Source organism: Eucyclogobius newberryi, unplaced genomic scaffold (genome assembly GCF_026437365.1).
Source record: "Eucyclogobius newberryi isolate DKJ021-1_F unplaced genomic scaffold, fEucNew1.0.hap1 SCAF_22, whole genome shotgun sequence".
Lineage (NCBI taxonomy): Eukaryota > Metazoa > Chordata > Actinopteri > Gobiiformes > Gobiidae > Eucyclogobius > Eucyclogobius newberryi.
Window position 1 is genome coordinate 18,877,561 of NW_027315857.1, and position 19,806 is coordinate 18,897,366.

Sequence of the window (19,806 nt, forward strand, 5' to 3'; positions counted from 1 at the left end):
TAACAACACATACTACAAACTCACATACCAACAACCCATACTACATACTAACACATACTAACAACACATACTATAAACTAACATACCAACAACACATATTACATACCAACATACTAACAACACATACCACATGCTAACATTCGAACAACACATACTACATGCTAACATACTAACAACACATACTACATGCTAACATACCAACAACACATACTACATACTAAACACATACTACAAACTCACATACCAACAACCCATACTACATACTAACACATACTAACAACACATACTATAAACTAACATACCAACAACACATATTAACAACACATATTACATACTAACAACACATATTACATACTAACATACTAACAACACATACTACATACCAACAACACATACTAACAACACATATTACATATTAACAAAACATACTACATACTAACACATACTACATACTAACATACCAACAACACATACTAACAACACATATTACATATTAACAACACATATTACATACTAACAAAACATACTAACATACTAACAACACATACTACATACCAACAACACATATTAACAACACATATTACATACTAACAACACATATTACATACTAACAACACATACTACATACTAACATGCTAACATTCGAACAAGACATACTACATGCTAACAACACATACTAACAAAACATACTATAAACTAACATACCAACAACACATACTAACAACACATATTACATACTAACATACTAACAACACATACTACATGCTAACATTTGAACAACACATACTACATGCTAACATTGATTGATTTGAACATACTAACAACACATACTACATACTAACAACACATACTACATACCAACAACACATACTACATACTAACATACCAACAACACATACTAACAACACATACCACATGCTAACATTCGAACAACACATACTACATACTAACATACCAACAACACATACTAACACATATTACATACTAATATACTAACAACATATACTACATGCTAGCATGCTAACATTCAAACAACACACACTACATGCTAACATACTAACAACACATACTACATACTAACAACACATACTACATACCAACAACACATACTAACACATATTACATACTAACAACACATATTACATACTAACAACACATACTACATACTAACATACCAACAACACATACTAACACATATTACATACTAACAACACATACTACATACTAACATACCAACAACACATACTAACACATATTACATACTAATATACTAACAACACATACTACATGCTAGCATGCTAACATTCAAACAACACACACTACATGCTAACATACTAACAACACATACTACATACTAACAACACATACTACATACTAACAACACATACTACATACTAACAACACATACTACATACCAACAACACATACTACATACTAACATACCAACAACACATACTAACAACACATATTACATACTAACAACACATATTACATACTAACGACACATACTACATACTAACATACCAACAACACATACTAACAACACATATTACATACTAACATACTAACAACACATACTACATGCTAACATACTAACAACACATACTACATACTAACAACACATACTACATACTAACAACACATACTACATACTAACAACACATACTACATACCAACAACACATACTACATACTAACATACCAACAACACATACTAACAACACATATTACATACTAACAACACATATTACATACTAACAACACATACTACATACTAACATACCAACAACACATACTAACAACACATATTACATACTAACATACTAACAACACATACTACATGCTAGCATGCTAACATTCAAACAACACACACTACATGCTAACATACTAACAACACATACTACATACTAACAACACATACTACATACTAACAACACATACTAACAACACATATTACATACTAACAACACATACTACATACTAACAACACACACTACATACTAACATACCAACAACACATACTAACAACACATATTACATACTAACAACACATACTAACAACACATACTACATACTAACATACCAGCAACACATAAAAACACATACTACATACCAACACCACATACTAACAACACATATTACATACTAACAACACATACTACATGCTAACATACTAACACATGTACAAGTGTAATGTTCCAGAGCTATACAGTGCCTGCACATTCTGGTTCACACAGGGATGTTCTCATTGATTTTTGACACAGACCCAGGGCTGTGCAAGTCATTTAATTAGTTTCTAATCGTCAATGATCAGTTTGGGTGTTTTTAATCAAGAGCCAGCGCTTTGGAGTTTGAACTTTGGAGGAATAAATTGAATCATTTCCACTTAAAAACATTGTCAAAGTCTGTCTTTGATTAGTTATACAAGATAAAGTTTAATCTAATTTTAAAATTTAGATCAATAAATGTAAGGGAGGTGATCAATTTACGTCCAGCTCAAGATGAAACTAAGATAGATAGATAGAACCAAGTCACTTTAGAGCCTAGTTTAGAACTTTAGTGATAGAGCTCCCCCTACAGCTCCCTTGTGAAAATACACTTTCAGAGAACAGCCATAAAAGCCTTTATTTGTCTTTGTTTATTTTCTTCTTTTTTTATTGAAATACGGCAATATACTCGCATACAAAAACACTTAAGGTTGTAAAATATAAAAAGAGCTAGAGTAGTGAATGCGTTTAAGTATATATTTCAATTAATCTGTACTTTACTAGAGTCATATTTTAGCACTTTATAGTACTTACTACTTTCTACTCCACTACATGAGAAAAGTCCCCAAGTACAACATATTTTTTTCCCTTTTGTTTTGTCCCATTTAAAGCTTCATGATGCTCCCTCCAGAGACTTTCTTTGTGCAGTGGCTGATACAGGGTTTTCCTCTGCACAGGTCCTATCAACTTCACTTTAATTGATTTTCGGGGTCATTAACAATCTGTGCAGTTCTAAGAGGCTTGGAGTTGGCGCTGCTCGCTTACAGGAGTGGTGTGGCCGAGCTCCGGGGACCTCTCGGAGTCGGAGCTGTTGGCCCGCTCGCTCGTGGGTTTGGACAGCTGCCTCTCCTTCAGGGGCGTGCTGCCGCTGCGCTTCTGTTTGGGCGTGTGACCTCCGTCCAGCCTGCCACGCACACAAGCATCAGCGGTCAGAAACTGTAGTATTCACTCATTCATTCATTCATTCATTCATAACAACGGGGGAAATACATCTAATGGTCAAACGAGAGTCAATGTACATTTTAACTGTCGGTGTCAGCGGTGGATAATACGCAAATACACTTACCGTATTTTCCGGACTATAGGTCGCATCTTTTTCATAGTTTTGGCCGGTGTGCGACTTATACTTATATTTATACTCTTAACCTCCGGAGCAACTTATATGTGATATTATTTGTTATTTTCACACTTGCAACTGCATTTCATACTCCAGTGCAACTTATGTTTTTTTCTTCTCTATTATACATTTATTTTGGCTGGTGCGACTTATACTGTGAAAATATGATACTTGAAAAGCTAATGGAAGACATTGTACTTCTCTAAATGCTCTAAAATACCCCGTTTTGAGGATTATTTTGTCTTTGCAGTTACGTTTCAATAAAAAAAAATCAGATATTACATATTATCTTACTTGAGCACTAGTTCCCCAAATACTTTTTTACTCTTACTTGAATCATTTCTTCAACCACTATCGTATTTTCCGGACTATAAGTCGCACCAGCCAAAAAAATGCATAATAGAGAAGAAAAAAACATATATAAGTTGCACTGGAGTATGAAATGCAGTTGCAAGTGTGAAAATAACAAATAACATCACATATAAGTCGCTCCGGAGTATAAGTAAAGGATATAAGTATAAATATAAGTATAAGTCGCACCCCAGCCAAAACTATGAAAAAAGGTGCGACTTATAGTCCGGAAAATACGGTATTTTGTGCTTTTACTTGAACGCCACGTTATCATACTTATCACTGTTTGTCTAATCCACTAACCTCTGTAAATCTATCATATACAAATAGGACTAGAATCATAGTTAATGCCATTCAATAATAAAATAAGCATGTAATAAATATTTAGGACACATTTTACATTTTTATATCTTTCTAAACTGTTCTTTCTGTTTGGGCGTGTCATTTTACAAATAAAACACTCACTGGATGAAAAATATTGCTCGTAAACGACAGTAGCAATCGAAAACAAATCTGAACTCTGACAGATTCCTTCACTCACTCACTCACTCACTTTATTTAAAAAGCCTTCGACGGCGTAAGAAGACGAGACTCGAGCTGCGTTTTTTTACCTGGGCGAGGGCGCGGTCTGCTTCTCGTTCTTGCTCGTCTTCATCGGAGTGTTGCAGGGCTTTTCGGCGACGGACACGGTGATGCACGGCCCGACCTCGGCGTACATCTCCTGATCCGTCAACTCCTGAACAAAAAGGCAGCGGTCGCTCAGCCTCGCCGCGCGCTTTATGACACGTACAATAGTATAGTAAGAAGTACATACCAAAGTATCGGTCTCCGACAGAGCCTCCTCGAGGTTGCGACTTCTGGATGTTTTCATTTTCTCTATCTGAGGCTGCTCCCCCTGCTGGAGGAACAAGGGCATGGAAAAACATTTACATATAGTACAAATGTATATAAACATGTATGTATTATTGAAGTAGTTTTACGTTGTGTGCAGTTTAATATTTTACACGTTTTTAAATTTGTTTGGATGTAACGTTTAATAAAAGATGAATTGTAATTGGTTTAAATTAAGGAATAATTGTGCTAATAAATAAAAATAAAATCTTAATAAAAAACTAAAATTGAATATTGAAAAATGATGATACTGAACAACTGTAATTATACATAAAAAAATAAGAAGTTAACGAGTGAGGAAAGACAAAACTAAAACGATGACTTGTGTATCGTATTTTCTGGACTATAAGTCGCACCTTTTTGCATAGTTTTGGCCGGAGTGAGACTTATACTCGTATTTATACTAATATACTTATACTCCGGAGAGACTTATATGTGATATTATTTGTTATTTTCACACTTTTAACCGCATTTTATACTCCAGCGCGACTTATATATGTTTTTTTCTTCTCTATTATGTATTTTTTGGCTGGTGCGACTTATACTCCAGTGCAACTTATAGTCCGGAAAATACGGTATATAATTAATTAATCTATGCCTCGTTTTCTCCTCAATATCTAAAGAAAAAACCATTAACGATCCACAAAAACATTGGCTATGGCTACGTCCAGACAGTAATTGAAACATGAAAAGGCAGTGATTAGACGCAGTCGTATCGAGCAGATGGCGACGGTCAAAGACACATTGGATTTCTGCTCCGTTAAGAGGAAACGTGGTGAACAAAAACGCCTGATATTTGTCATTAACGACTCGCCAGTGCCAACGACGTGGACATTTACCGCGTCTGAGGCTGAGTCATGGCCGTTCTCGGAGCTCAAACTGATTAAAGCCGTAGTAAAAGTTAAGTGCGGAGGATAAAAAGGCTTCAGTCAATGCGTATGTAAAAGAAAGAAACCATAATGCAAATTCTCGACGAGGCGAGGGCGGCACAAAAGATTTAATTTATGTATTATTACCATTTATGTATGATTATAATCTTTTACTGTTGAGTGGCCTGAGCTGTGTTGACAAAAAACAATGTCTTGATACATTTTTGATGAATCGTGATGCAGATATTTTGGTAATTTGATAAAAAAAAATGCTAAAATTTGTCTTTAAATGTGTCAGCTGAAGTTTAAGCAGACAAAAAAATATTAATTGTTTAAATATACATTATTTTCTTATTAATCAGTTATTTGCTCTTCGCAGCATTTTGTAATTTTTTTAATAAGTTTATTTTATTATTATTATCATAAAAAATATATTTGAGATTCAAGTATTGCTCCGTGCAGCCCTAGTATCGATATTCAAACAGAGAAACTCGCATACATTGGAATCGTATCGAACAGCAAACCTTTTTCTTAAGTTATAAAATTTACTTTTTATTATTCAGTATTTACAAAGGGAATTAATCTGAAATTATATGATGGCGTTTTTAAGCTAAAATACACTTAAAGGCTCAAAGCAAACAGCACATTTCCAAACTTCATGTCGTCGTGTCTAAAGTAAACAGAGACCGGAGCTTCCTTTATTGAAGCAACTTTCAAAGCAACACGGAACACGAGCGCAGTCACAAGCGTTTATGTTTTGCCAACAGACGTCGATAATCCATAAAAGAGAGACTTATGTGGATCACACGTTTGTCAAAGTTCTCTTTATCTTTGAATGAGCTACACATGGAAACAAAATGACACTAAAATAACCCTTTTTGTTCTACATTTTGTTCAATCATTTCTTACTAAGGATGAGACGACTCCCACGGGACGAGACGACATCATTTACCGTATTTTCCGGACTATAAGTCGCACTGGAGTATAAGTCGCACCAGCCAAAAAATGCATCATAGAGAAGAAAAAAACATATATAAGTCGCACTGGAGTATAAGTCGCACCAGCCAAAAAATGCATCATAGAGAAGAAAAAACATATAAGTCGCACTGGAGTATGAAATGCGGTTGCAAGTGTGAGAATAACAAATAATATCACATATAAGTCGCTCCAGAGTATATAAGTATAAATATAAGTCACACCCCGGCCAAAACAATGAAAAAAGGTGTGACTTATAGCCCGGGAAAATACAGTATAACAAAAAAACTGAGCGATCTTAAGATATTTGTCCTTATTTGTGCACAAAAAGATCTTCTCCCATTCACATTTCCGACCGTGAAAGAGCAGTACTTAAAATACCTGAAATAGTTTTGGGTTTTGGGCCGCGCTAAAGCTCCTGAGCCCGAATAAGTGAAATTCCTGCTGAGGCTGTGGATTCCTGAGAGTGGAGCTACTCACGGGGCTGAAGGTGTCGCGGCCCAGGCTGCCTTTGCTGTTCAAGCTGCCGATCTCCGTCTGAGAGCTGGACTGAGACATTCCCTCGAAGAACGGCCTGGAGCGAGGACACAGAGACACTCAGAACAAACAATCAACATGTATTTATTCACATTCATCTGTTCTGCATCGGCCAAACGTGAGCTGCATGATAAATGAGGAAGAAATATGTCCCAGTATCATTTACAAGGGAATTTATCATTATTTTATTATTATCATCATTATCATCATTATCATCATTATCATTATTATTATTATTATTATTATTACTATTACTATTACTATTACTATTACTATTATTTGTATTATTATTATTATTATTATTTGTATTACTTTTATTTGTATTATTATTATTATTATTTGTATTACTATTATTTGTATTATTATTATTATTATTTTTATTATTATATGTATTGTATTAATTTGCTTTGCTGTGTCTGTCAGATGTTTTTTGGTCAAAGATTGTGATCAGGAGTTGCATTTTATTTAGGACATTTTAGTCTTGAGAAGTTTGGCCTTGTAAGTCTAAATCATTAAAAAAAAAACTTAAAAAAACATTTATTCTTTTTGTACTTTTGTGTTGAGCAAAACAAGGCCAAGTTACAAAGAACCAAACAAAATAACTAAATCTGGGACAAACCATTGACACATTTTTTAAAGAACGGTTTGGATCATTTTACAATACTATAAATGGATTGTTTTTTTGAATAATTAAAATGTTTTACAAATACATTTTGATTTACTTCGATTTACACTGAGATCCAAACTAGAAACTCCAACATAGAATATGAAACAAGAAGAGGAAATCTGTGGCACGCACTTGAGTGAACGAGAATCTCATGTGACAATGAAGTAAAACAACAACAAATCAACATTTTGAGTTGTTGTGTACCTTGTTGACCTGTTTGCCACTAACTTATTACATTATGCTGTGTTTTAAAGTTCTGAAAGTGTGTTATAAATAAAGTTGGGAAGTTGGTAAATGCAGTATTAACAACAAAAAAGGCTTCATCGCTTTCACAATTGTGCTTCGGCAGATTTAAAAGTAAAAATAATAACACAAAACTATAATAAATGTTTAATAATGGGTATGTACAGCAAAATAAGGTACAATAGATGTTTTTTTTGTTTGTTTTTTTACACATTCCTACACTCTTCCACTAAGTTGCAGAGCATAAATTTCCCCATGTGGGACAATAAAGGATTATCTTATCTTATCTTATTCCCTACAGACATGCACTGCTCCTCGTCCCCAGTAGAGGGAGCTCTCCATCGCTAGTTCAAAGCGGTTGTGTCCTTTGAGCCGCTGTACCTGAGCTTGGGTTTGGGCGTACTCATGATGCTGTCCGTCTCCTCCATCTCGGGTCCGCTGTCGCTGGGGTTGTACATCTCCAGACTGTCGTAAAGCTCGTCCAGGTCCTCCTCCACCTCCTGGATCTGCTCCCGGGACACGTGCTCCAGGCCGAAACCCACCTAGACGACACGCAGGGAGGCGAGTTTAACACCTGCAGCATTTTACACAGACGTATGGAACAGACTTGCTTTTGTTGCAGTATATTTTGTTGCGTTTGTGCTTTTATTTGGCCCCTGTATTATCAAATTATCTGCAAATTGTCCGTGTGTTTCTACATTTCCGCTAACCCTTTAGTTCAGACCTCTACAAACTTGATTTAAAACTGTATTCTTGTATTAGTTTAACAGTTCAGTCTTTGCACAAATGTTAGACGCTCCTGGATGTGCTGAAAATGTGTACATATTTCACAATTTAAATCGTTTTCAGAGATGGATTATGTTTTTTTTTATTTTAATTTAAACATGTAATTGATGTCTATTTGTATTTTTGTAATTTGCTCTTGGGTTGTGTTTGTTTTTTGTATATTATGTTTAATATTTCATTATTTTTTATTTATTTATGAAAAATTCCAATTAATACAATTACATTTTAACAATTATTATTATTATTATTATTATCATCTATTTATATTTATATTATTAAACACACTTTTATATCATTAGTATTTTGTTTTATTTGTGTCTCGGATGTAAATTTTAAAGAGTACGTCACATTTGTACCTGAAAGTCAATAATTCAAAGCAAAATATTGACTTAAAAAGTGATATTTGATCTATTATACGTCAACAATTCAGACACAAGTTTATGGAAAATGATTAAGAATAGATAAAAAGTAAAAATTCAAAAGCAAACACTATGCTCTGTAATTTTTCAAACCTTGCCTCAACTCGTTTATAATAAAAATGATAATATACAATGCTCTTCACAGTCCCTAAGGTGACACAGACTAACTTAGAATGCTTAGAAGTGTTGAATAAATTACTACTTTCTCTATGAAAAAAAAAAGAACACTGAACTTCAAGCTGTGCCCGTTTTTCCATTCCGAACATCAGGTAAAGCGGTCGTCGAGCAGCGTTTTACTTTGGGAGAATCTAAAACACACAAACTACTCCTGCGCTATTTTTATCTACGACGCCAGAAGATCGCCTCCCACACACTTTACTGCGGCGCCGGAAACACACTGGGTTTACACATCATGAGCGCAGAGGGGTTAAAGGGACGCTAAAGGGACGCTAGGGGAACACTAAAGGGGGGCGCAAAAGGGGTCGCTAAAGGGACGCTAGGGGAACACTAAAGGGGGGCGCTAAAGGGGGAGGCTAAAGGGAGGCTAAAAGGACGCTAGGGGAACACTAAAGGGGGAGGCTAAAGTGGTCGCTAAAGGAACGCTAAAGGGACGCTAGGGGAACACTAAAGGGGGGGCGCAAAAGGGGTCACTAAAGGGACGCTAGGGGAACACTAAAGGGGGGCGCTAAAGGGGGAGGCTAAAGGGAGGCTAAAAGGACGCTAGGGGAACACTAAAGGGGGAGGCTAAAGTGGTCGCTAAAGGAACGCTAAAGGGACGCTAGGGGAACACTAAAGGGGGGGCGCAAAAGGGGTCACTAAAGGGACGCTAGGGGAACACTAAAGGGGGGCGCTAAAGGGATGTTAAAGGGGGATGCTAAAGGGAGGCTAAAAGGACGCTAGGGGGACACTAAAGGGAGGAGGCTAAAGTGGTCGCTAAAGGAACGCTAAAGGGACGCTAGGGGAACACTAAAGGGGGGAGGCTAAAGTGGTCGCTAAAGGGAGGCTAAAGGGAGGCTAAAGGGAGGCTAAAGGGAGGCTAAAGGGAGGCTAAAGGGACGCTAGGGGCACACTAAAGGGGACGCAAAAGGGACACGTTAGCCCTGATGTTGAACCCCGACGGAGAAAGCACTGGATTTACACATCATGAGCGCAGAGGGGTTAAAGGGGCCCTAAATGGAAACTAAAGGGAGATTATAGGGGCGCTAAAGGGACGCAAAGGGACACGTTAGCGCTGACGTTGAACCCCGACGGAGAAAACACACTGGATTTACACATCATGAGCGCAGAGGGGTTAAAGGGTCGCTAAAGGGATGCTAAAGGGACGCTAGGGGGACACTAAAGGGAGAGGCAAAAGGGGCAGGGGGCGCTAAAGGGACGCTAAAGAGAGGGGGGGCGCTAAAGGGAGGCTAAAGGGACGCTAGGAAGAACACAAAAGGGGGACGCAAAACGGAGACGCTAAAGGGAGGCTAAAGGGATGCTAAAGGGACGCTAAAGGGGGACGCTAAAGGGGGACACAAAAGGGGAACGCTAAAAGGGGACGTTAGGGTCAACGGCGCTCCTGATTGGTTGAACTTGTCGGTCCTTAGAGTTTTCTTTTCTCTTTGTTTTTAGCTGCTTTTACAACTTACAGTGCAAAGTAAAAGGCATTTACCTGAATTAAAGGAAATAAAAGTAAGTGCACGGCCTTTAAGCAAAATACAATTCAAAAAAAATATGGCGAGTAAAAGCTGCATTCATCACATGCCTTTGGACTAAACAATACGGATTATATTTTAACTGTTGAATCCGTAGGGTTTTTCAGTCTCGAAGTATCTAAGTGTTTCAATTAGTTAGTAGGAAAAAATAATAATGTTGATTTAGATTGAGTTCTGTTGAGATGTTTTGTCTCGGTTAAACTATGAATGAATATAAAGTGTGAAGTAACCTTTTCTTATCCTGCGTCTCGAAACCTTATCAAACTAAACTAAACATTTCCAGTGCCAAAAAGGAAATTGAGAGCAGCAAGAACCATCCATTTGACGTGTATTTAGTTTAACACATTATTACTGTGAAAATAGAAATAAATACAATAGAAAGAGTTTATTGTCAGCTTTAAATAACAGCAAACTATAAATGAACAGAAGAATTGCAGATCATAAATATCGTTTCATACAAGTTTGTTTCAACTGAACTTAATTATAAATTGATCAACTTTAAAAGTAAATTGTTTGCTTTGGATCAACATTAAATTATTCAATGGAAAATATTTGGATATCTTTAGTTTTGTAGTGCAGTCTAAACACAATGTCCCACACAAATCAATAAAATGTGATTTTTAGAATGATCTTGAGCTTTATCTGAACTTATTTCACGCTGCATTTTAACATAAACCATCATTTCACATTCTACTGTCTAAAAATGTGTGTTTTAGTGTTTGAAATTGTCGTTTCGTAAAACACTAACGCAAAGACAACTCAGGCGTGACAAACCGGTGGTCATAATGTTGTGGCTGATTCTGTGTGCTGACGTTCACGGCGGAAAGGACCGTTTTGGTGTTTTTATCAATGCTGGGGGGTGAAAAATGGAGGAAGAGTGAAGGAAAAACATGCGGGACCCACCTCGTCTGTGACTTTAAACCGCTTGAGCAGGGCCACAAACTTCTCTTTGATTTTGGGTTGCTGGTGGAAGGAACACAGAGGAACAGTGAATGAGACGCCGGAGGGGACGACGGACGCTCGTGTCTGAGAAGCGCTATCGTCGAGGAGGAGACGAAGAGACGAGGATACGAGGAGACGAGGAAGCCATTTGTCCCCCCCCCCGCGCTCGCTTTTCACGCTTCGCGACTCAAAACAACAGCGGTTAATGGACACGGCAGCGAGCGCTCTGTCACATAAAGCAGAACTGTTGCCAGCGCAGAAATACACCGGAGCGTCGTAAATCATCGTTATGAACAGCGGATGTCTGTTTGAATAATGCAAAAATGTTTATATTCTGCTAATGAGTTATCTAAATCAATTCATTCATATGCACTTGTAGACAATGTACTCCTGTTACAGTTTATTACATTTACCGTATTTTCCTCACTATAAGCCACACCTTTTTTCATAGTTTGGCCGTGCAACTTATACTACGACGATATTATTAATATATATAAAAAATTATTATGCTATTTTGTTATTTTCACACTGGCAACCGCATTTCACGTCATGATTATTTTCACACTGACAGCCACAAGAGGGCGCTCTAGGCTCTGAGCGACGCAGAAGAAGAATCTGCACTTCCTCGACCTCTGGAGTTTGTGGAGTTGTTTAGAAGTGACACAGAGGAAGAAGAATTCAATGGATTTAGTGATTTGGGGTAAAACTGATGCTTTGGTAAACTTGTTAGCATGTTCTTTATGCTATAGTTATCTGAATAACTCTTAATATGTTACAGTTATGTGTTGTTACATGTTCTTTAATCTGTTATTATTTTAAATTGCATTTCAAGATTAAATGTCTGTTCTTGGTCTTGGATTTTATTATCTTGAACAAATTTCCCCCAAAAATGCGACTTATACTCCAGCGCGACTTATACTCCAGCGCGACTTATACTCCAGCGCCACTTATACTCCAGCGCCACTTATACTCCAGCGCCACTTATACTCCAGCGCCACTTATACTCCAGCGCCACTTATACTCCAGCGCCACTTATACTCCAGCGCCACTTATACTCCAGCGCCACTTATACTCCAGCGCCACTTATACTCCAGCGCCACTTATACTCCAGCGCCACTTATACTCCAGCGCCACTTATACTCCAGCGCCACTTATACTCCAGCGCCACTTATACTCCAGCGCCACTTATACTCCAGCGCCACTTATACTCCAGCGCCACTTATACTCCAGCGCCACTTATACTTCGGAAGATACGGTAATGGTTGTGCATTCTCTGTTCTAATGGGGCGGTGTATTCTACTGTGGAGTAATATTAGTGTTTGATGCGTGTATATTGCACGCACAACAATGACACTCTGCATTTAACGAGGATTGACCATTTGAATGTGAAGTTATTTAAGTTATCGTTGTTATTACTCCATCGACTTGACATTTCACTCTTTCAACACAAGACAAACAGTAAAGCCGCTCTGAATAGTTCAAAGTCCAGATAAACAAATGCAACTGCTTTGATTTCGTACAGCGTTTTTTTCTTCCGTCCCAAATACACGTTAAAGCTTTGACGTTGCAACCAAATACGCAAAAAGTGCAATACGCAACCTTTCTGCTTAATTTTTCGTCTTTATGGAAACGCTATTGCTTTGCTTAAACTCGTCTTTCGAAGGTTATGTTTTAGGACGGGACATAAAGGACAATGGACCATCATAAACAAATCGATTGAGCGCAAACACAACGCTAATCGATCCTCTTCTGTCAAAACACGGCATCCATAATTTAAACGTGGCGGAGCATCGCGTCCGTCAATAGTATACGCTCTAAGACGTGGCCCTGTCGTCCCAAAGTGTCGGCAGCTCCGTGTGCTGCTGTTTTGGTCGCACAAAATTGGCCTGAATTACCCGTCAGGAACAATGAAGATGGATTTATGGGGAGGAAGGCAACGGCGCAGGAGGAGAAGAGAGGGATGATCAAGAAGAGGAAAGACGGGAAAGCAGGACTCAACTGGAGCTAAGGGTGTTTCCACTGGGACAAGACTAGACCAAGACTAGACCAGGACTAGACCAGGACTAGACCAGGACTAGACCAGGACTAGACCAGGACTAGACCAGGACTAGACCAGGACCAGACCAAGACCAGACCAGGACTAGACCAGGACTAGACCAGGACTAGACCAAGACCAGACCAAGACTAGACCAAGACTAGACCAAGACTAGACCAAGACTAGACCAAGACTAGACCAGGACTAGACCAGGACTAGACCAGGACTAGACCAGGACTAGACCAGGACCAGACCAAGACTAGACCAAGACTAGACCAGGACTAGACCAGGACTAGACCAGGACTAGACCAGGACTAGACCAGGACCAGACCAGGACCAGACCAAGACTAGACCAAGACTAGACCAGGACCAGACCAAGACTAGACCAGGACTAGACCAGGACTAGACCAAGACTAGACCAAGACTAGACCAAGACTAGACCAAGACTAGACCAAGACTAGACCAGGACTAGACCAGGACTAGACCAGGACCAGACCAAGACCAGACCAAGACTAGACCAGGACTAGACCAGGACCAGACCAAGACCAGACCAAGACTAGACCAGGACTAGTCAAGACCACACCAAGACTAGACCAGGACTAGACCAGGACCAGACCAAGACTAGACCAAGACTAGACCAAGACTAGACCAAGACTAGACCAAGACCAGATCAAGACCAGATCAAGACTAGATCAAGACTAGACCAAGACTAGACCAAGACTAGACCTAACTAAACTTGGTCTAAATGTTGGTCAAACAGGACCAAACCAGACTTTTAACTGGAAAGAAATAAAGAGAAACCCTAAAGGTGGGTCCAAAAAGTGGACCATAACTGGACTAACCAGGATCTGATTCAGCACCAACCTCACCTGGACTGAACTAGGACTAAACCAGGACTGAACTAGGACTAAACCCGGTCTAAACCCGGTCTAAACCCGGTCTAAACCTGGTCTAAACCCGGTCTAAACCCGGTCTAAACCAAGTCTAAACCAGGTCTAAACCAGGTCTAAACCGGTCTAAACCAGGACTGATAAATGAATTCTAGAAATGTCATAACAAAATCTAATAAAATTCTGTCCTCATTTGAGCAGGTCCATAAAGTTGTCCTGAGGCTCTGATGACAAAGGGAAAGATAAATAAATGGGTTTTCTGGGGTGAGGCAAAGTGAGAGAGAAAGAGAGAGAGAAGGAGGGAGCCAAGACCATATTACATCTGAAGGGTTTCTTTTTTTTTGCCTTTACAAAGCGCAAAAAGCCCAAAACAAGCAGGTACTGGAGAGAGGAGCCTAGAGAGAGAGAGAAAGATAGAAGAAAAGAGAGAGATAGGAAAGAGAAAGCGAAAGAGAGAAAGAGTTCTGGGTCTTACTCTGGTGATGGCGGCGTTTGACGTTTTGCGGCGAGTGGTTTTCTTCTTCCTCAGATCTTCATCTTCATCGAAAAGATACTGAGAAAAGAGAAGGACATGTAAAGATTTAAAGGTGCACTGTGTAAGGAGGCTCCACCCGCTTGTCTCCATGGCGATGTTACCCCTAACTAAGACTTACACCGTTGAACTGGAAGAAAACAAGTGCATTTCTGACACATCTTCTTTGTCTTTTAAAATTTAAGTTTTGCATTTATATTTCTATTATTGATCAGATTCAAATCGATCCGCTTCTTTCAAACGTTCAATCTTATTCCGGACACAAATTGGGCGCTGACGCACTAAAAGCCGACTAAAAGCACCATCATCTGGCACTTTATGTAAATCACTGGCTGGAAGTGTGTCATCGCGCGCCAATAATTAAAATGAAAAGATCAAATGGTGATTCACTTTACGCTCAATACTTCACAGAGCAGCAGTCATGACTCGCCCTATACTTTATGTCTTTTATTCTAATTAGTTACTTCAGCGTCAGAAACATTAGTGTTCAATAAAAAGATACTCATTGGAAAGTATAAATGTTGGAAAGAAATTTATATAAATAAATAATGTGGGTGTAATCCCTCATTTGTCCAGGAGTGTTCCATTGTAGAAAAAGAGTCAGTTGTGTCATCTGGACTCAGTTTTTTGAAAAAACTACTACTTTTTTTGTGAAGAGCGGTACATAAGAGAGACTAAACAGCAACTGCACAAGAGGCTCTATCAGCACAGAAGACACTGGAGTTCAGGACCACAGAGCGCCGTGCATCTTCATCTTAAAGCCTCTAATCACTCCATCGAAGACAGTGAAGTTAAGATTCTAAGCAGGGAAAAAAGATGGTTTGAAAGAGTTAATGAGGCTATTTTTGTTAAAAAAAGAAAGACCATCATTAAATATGAATGGGGGGTTAAGATTGAACCTTCTGTTTGTTTATAATGGAATTATGAATCCCTGGAAAGGTAGACGTACAGGGCATTCGGATGCTAATCAGTTACACAGTGAGGAGAGAGAGTGAGCCAGGGTTCAATAGGAGGCTTATAGCCCATTACAGGACTGATGGTAAACAAAGAGGCTAGTTTGATAGTAAATAAAGACGTTTAGCTTCTGTTGAAACCAATAATAGAAACTAAACCACTACCTCTACCTCTACTCTGGGTAGAGTAGCATAAATATGAGTTCCCGGTCTTTAACATAAATAAATAATCATAATTGTGGCAATAATCAGTGTCCGTGGGTTTCAGATTGTTTCTATAAAAATAAAAATAAATGTATAGAGATAGTAGATAGATCGATAAATAGATAGATAGATCGATATACTTCAGATATTGTGTATTTTGAATGGTAAAAGCTCTCAAAAGAAGCAGCATAAAACAAGAAACCCCTGAATAAAGTACTGAGCGTTTTCTTTAGAATTGAAAGAGTGACACAATCGATATCGCCCAGGCCGGTAAGCGAATAGATCAGGGTCTCTGCTCCTTTCTTCTGGGCTTGTATTGAGCCGGTTCAGTTGGTCTGTAGCGCTCGTCCTTATCTTCGTGTGCCGTCTGTCTGTCCGTTTCAATCCCTCACCAATCACACGCACCGCTGGACACCAATTTCCCCACAACACCTCTGCACCTTCGCCCACACGAGTCACACGCGAACACAACAACGAGGCTTTAAACCGGTCCTGAATCTGGACTGAAGAAACTGTGCATCCAATAAGGACTAAAGTAAAGATCGACCGATTTGTGGGTTTTTTCATGCCCCATGTCAATGCCAATGTTTTAGAACCGGCCTCATTTATTTATTTATTTTAGAACCTGCCTTAGGAATATTTTAGCTCTGCCAAGATTTTTTTAAGGCTGATTTGAACCAATTTTCCTCAAAAAAATGACAAAAAACTCAAGTACTGTGCACTGCTCTGCACAAAAAAGGAGTGTGATCAGGAAAACTAATATCAATAAATATTATTTTAGACATCCACAACCTAATAATAGTGATCTGCACCTTTAAGGGGATAAATAAAAATCATGGCAGCAGGATTTAACCAGGTCTTTACCAAGTCTAAAACTGGGTCAAATATTAGAACACAAGAGTAAAACAGCACAAGGAATAAACCGTGACAAATGTAGGTGTAAAACAGAACCAACTAAGGTCTAATTTAAGAGCACGGGGGTGAAAGTAGACCAGGATTTAACCGAAACTAGGATTAATACAGGATTCAGTGTAATCTATAGCAAAACCAGGACAAAAACAGGTCTTTACTTGGATCTAAACCAGAACTAAGCTATCTTTGGGAAATGATTGAACTTTCCTGACATAAAAGCAGTGTCAAAGAAAAGATAAAGAAGCAATAACAATCAGGACTAAACCAGCTTTAAACTAGCGGCTGTGTTTGTGAGCGCACTTGTCCGTGGATGGGGTCGTCGCTGCCCTCCTGCTCCGACGAGTAGCTCTCCTCTTCCTCCTCAGAGTAGTTGTCGATGTCGGGGGAGCGATCTGGGGAAAACAAGAAAGACAACATACCATTAGTGAGGAAACAAGAGAACGCGAGACTCGTTGGAAATTGTCTTGTGAGATGTTTCCCTCCACATGTTTACATTAATTTGGTATGGGCAAAAAAAGGGTTGAGTGTGCAAAAACAACTTTAAGGAGCTTTTAACCATATTATAAGTGTTTTCCCTTCACATTAAACCAATCACAGTTGTATTTAGAGTGATTTAACAGGATTCAATTGGGTACAAACGGGTAATAACAAAGTCTGTAGACCATGATCTTCATTTTGACACTTCTTCTACCATATCGCATTTTGAGAGAGAGAATTGTGTCACAAATGTTACGTAATACATAGATATTTTTTAAAGGATTACTGTGAACATTTAAGAAGATAAAAGAAGAGATTTAAATTGTATGTTCCATTCATAAAACTGGTCTTATTTGTCAGATTATTTTCTTGTAAAGCGCCTTTTATTCTTGTGTTTTTTTGGGGAACATTTTGATTGTAAATTCGAAAAAACTCTAGGTTTTTGCGCCTTATTTATTTACTTATTGAAAGAGTTCAAGTAAAAACCCCTCCAGCTCATGTTTGTGACAGAACCAAAGACGATTCATGGACGTTTCAAACTCTTGGTGTTTAAGGTAAAATGTGCAATTTGTTTGTATAATCAATATAAAACTGTGATTTAAAGTGTTTTTGTGTCATTTATTGCCACATATTTATCCGTTCTAACAAAACCAAATCTATTATGAAGTTAAGAAAAAGGAATGATCCATTGAACGGTAAAAAAAATGGAGTAGAATCACATTTATTGTCATCATGACGACCCAAGCTGCATTGTTTGTTGACGTCAGCATGTATTAAGAGTCTATCCAGGTGATGACCAAAGCAACAGAAAGGACAAGCAAAAGTGCACAGACCTGACATCTTGGCCTTGGGACCCTCGTGGTCGATGGGCTGGCTCGATAAGGAGTAAACTCTGATCTCTGCCACGGGGACGGAGGCGTCTTTCAGCTGACTGTGGAGCCCCAGAACCTGCGCGCCTTCACTGGGGTGCTGCATCACCTGCAAGGGGAAAACCACACGTGCTTTGTTTATACGGAATGAGAGAAAATGAAAGGTTTTACCGTTGTTTGGTCACAGTCTCAATACTCCTGAATAATCGTAAGTCTAATCATAACACTAAAATTTGATATCGTGACAGCCTTGCTACTGATATAAAACAATCAAAGTTACTGCAAATCATATTTTGTGGCATATTTTTACTGCCTAAATATATTTTTATGTACCAAATAATATGGAATTTTAACTGTAGTGGTGTCGAAGACTATTTCATCTTTTAAACTAACAAATAAAAGTAGTCAAGTCAAGTTGAATTTCTTATTTTAATTTTAACTGATCTTAATTTTTTTAAATGATTATTATTATAATTTTTTCATTTTTTTGTATTCATTTTATTTATTATTAATTGTATTATTTTATTTATGTATTTATGATTTTCTAAAAGTAATTTATTTTTACATTTATTTACAAAAATCAAAGCAATCCTTCGCATTTCACTCTTTAACAGTTACCAAAAAATGTGTGTGAAATTCTTTGGATTTTTTTTTAAACATGTACGTCAACACTTTTACTCGACTAGATTTGTTTATTTTTCAAGCCAAGTTAATTAATAAAGCCACAATGGCCCAAAATGTTGAACAAAGGCAATACAGAACGCAATAATACAAAAAAACGCTATAAAAATATTCTGCTCAGCTCGTGTTTGTAATTGTGTGATTTATTCCTTTTTATCATCCGAATGCCCACATACTGCGCACATGAAAAGAGACGAGGGTTTGGCCTTCTGTCAAGAGTTGTCTTTCATCCGCTTATTTACGCCATATCAACGCTCAGAACAAACAGGCAAAAACACAGAGATGATCATCTGTTTCATGAGCTCAGAAATCATTATTACACCGACGGGAGCGCGAGAAGTGACTCACAAACGCATCGATGAGCGACGAGCGGGGGAATGAAGGGCGTCAGAGACCGGAACAAAACAAGCATCGCACGAGCCAGGACGTGACCGGAGTAAACAAATGTGTTGTTGTTTTTCTTAACAATCATTATAGTCTTTTATAGATATGAAAA

General features: G+C 38.2%; 1 protein-coding gene across 1 annotated transcript in view; it reads right to left on the reverse strand.

Annotated features, from left to right (window-relative positions):
- The window catches only part of LOC140371472 (phosphofurin acidic cluster sorting protein 1-like), a 100,802-nt gene that overhangs the window by 15,186 nt on the left and 65,810 nt on the right, over positions 1 to 19,806 (reverse strand). The window contains exons 5-13 of the mRNA XM_072458638.1: positions 18,594 to 18,738; positions 17,584 to 17,675; positions 15,158 to 15,235; positions 11,719 to 11,778; positions 8,298 to 8,458; positions 6,950 to 7,043; positions 4,549 to 4,632; positions 4,346 to 4,470; positions 3,032 to 3,170 (exon numbers count right to left, since the gene is read on the reverse strand). Of these exons, the coding sequence (XP_072314739.1) occupies positions 3,032 to 3,170; positions 4,346 to 4,470; positions 4,549 to 4,632; positions 6,950 to 7,043; positions 8,298 to 8,458; positions 11,719 to 11,778; positions 15,158 to 15,235; positions 17,584 to 17,675; positions 18,594 to 18,738 (978 nt within the window). The remainder of the gene's footprint in view (positions 1 to 3,031; positions 3,171 to 4,345; positions 4,471 to 4,548; positions 4,633 to 6,949; positions 7,044 to 8,297; positions 8,459 to 11,718; positions 11,779 to 15,157; positions 15,236 to 17,583; positions 17,676 to 18,593; positions 18,739 to 19,806) is intronic.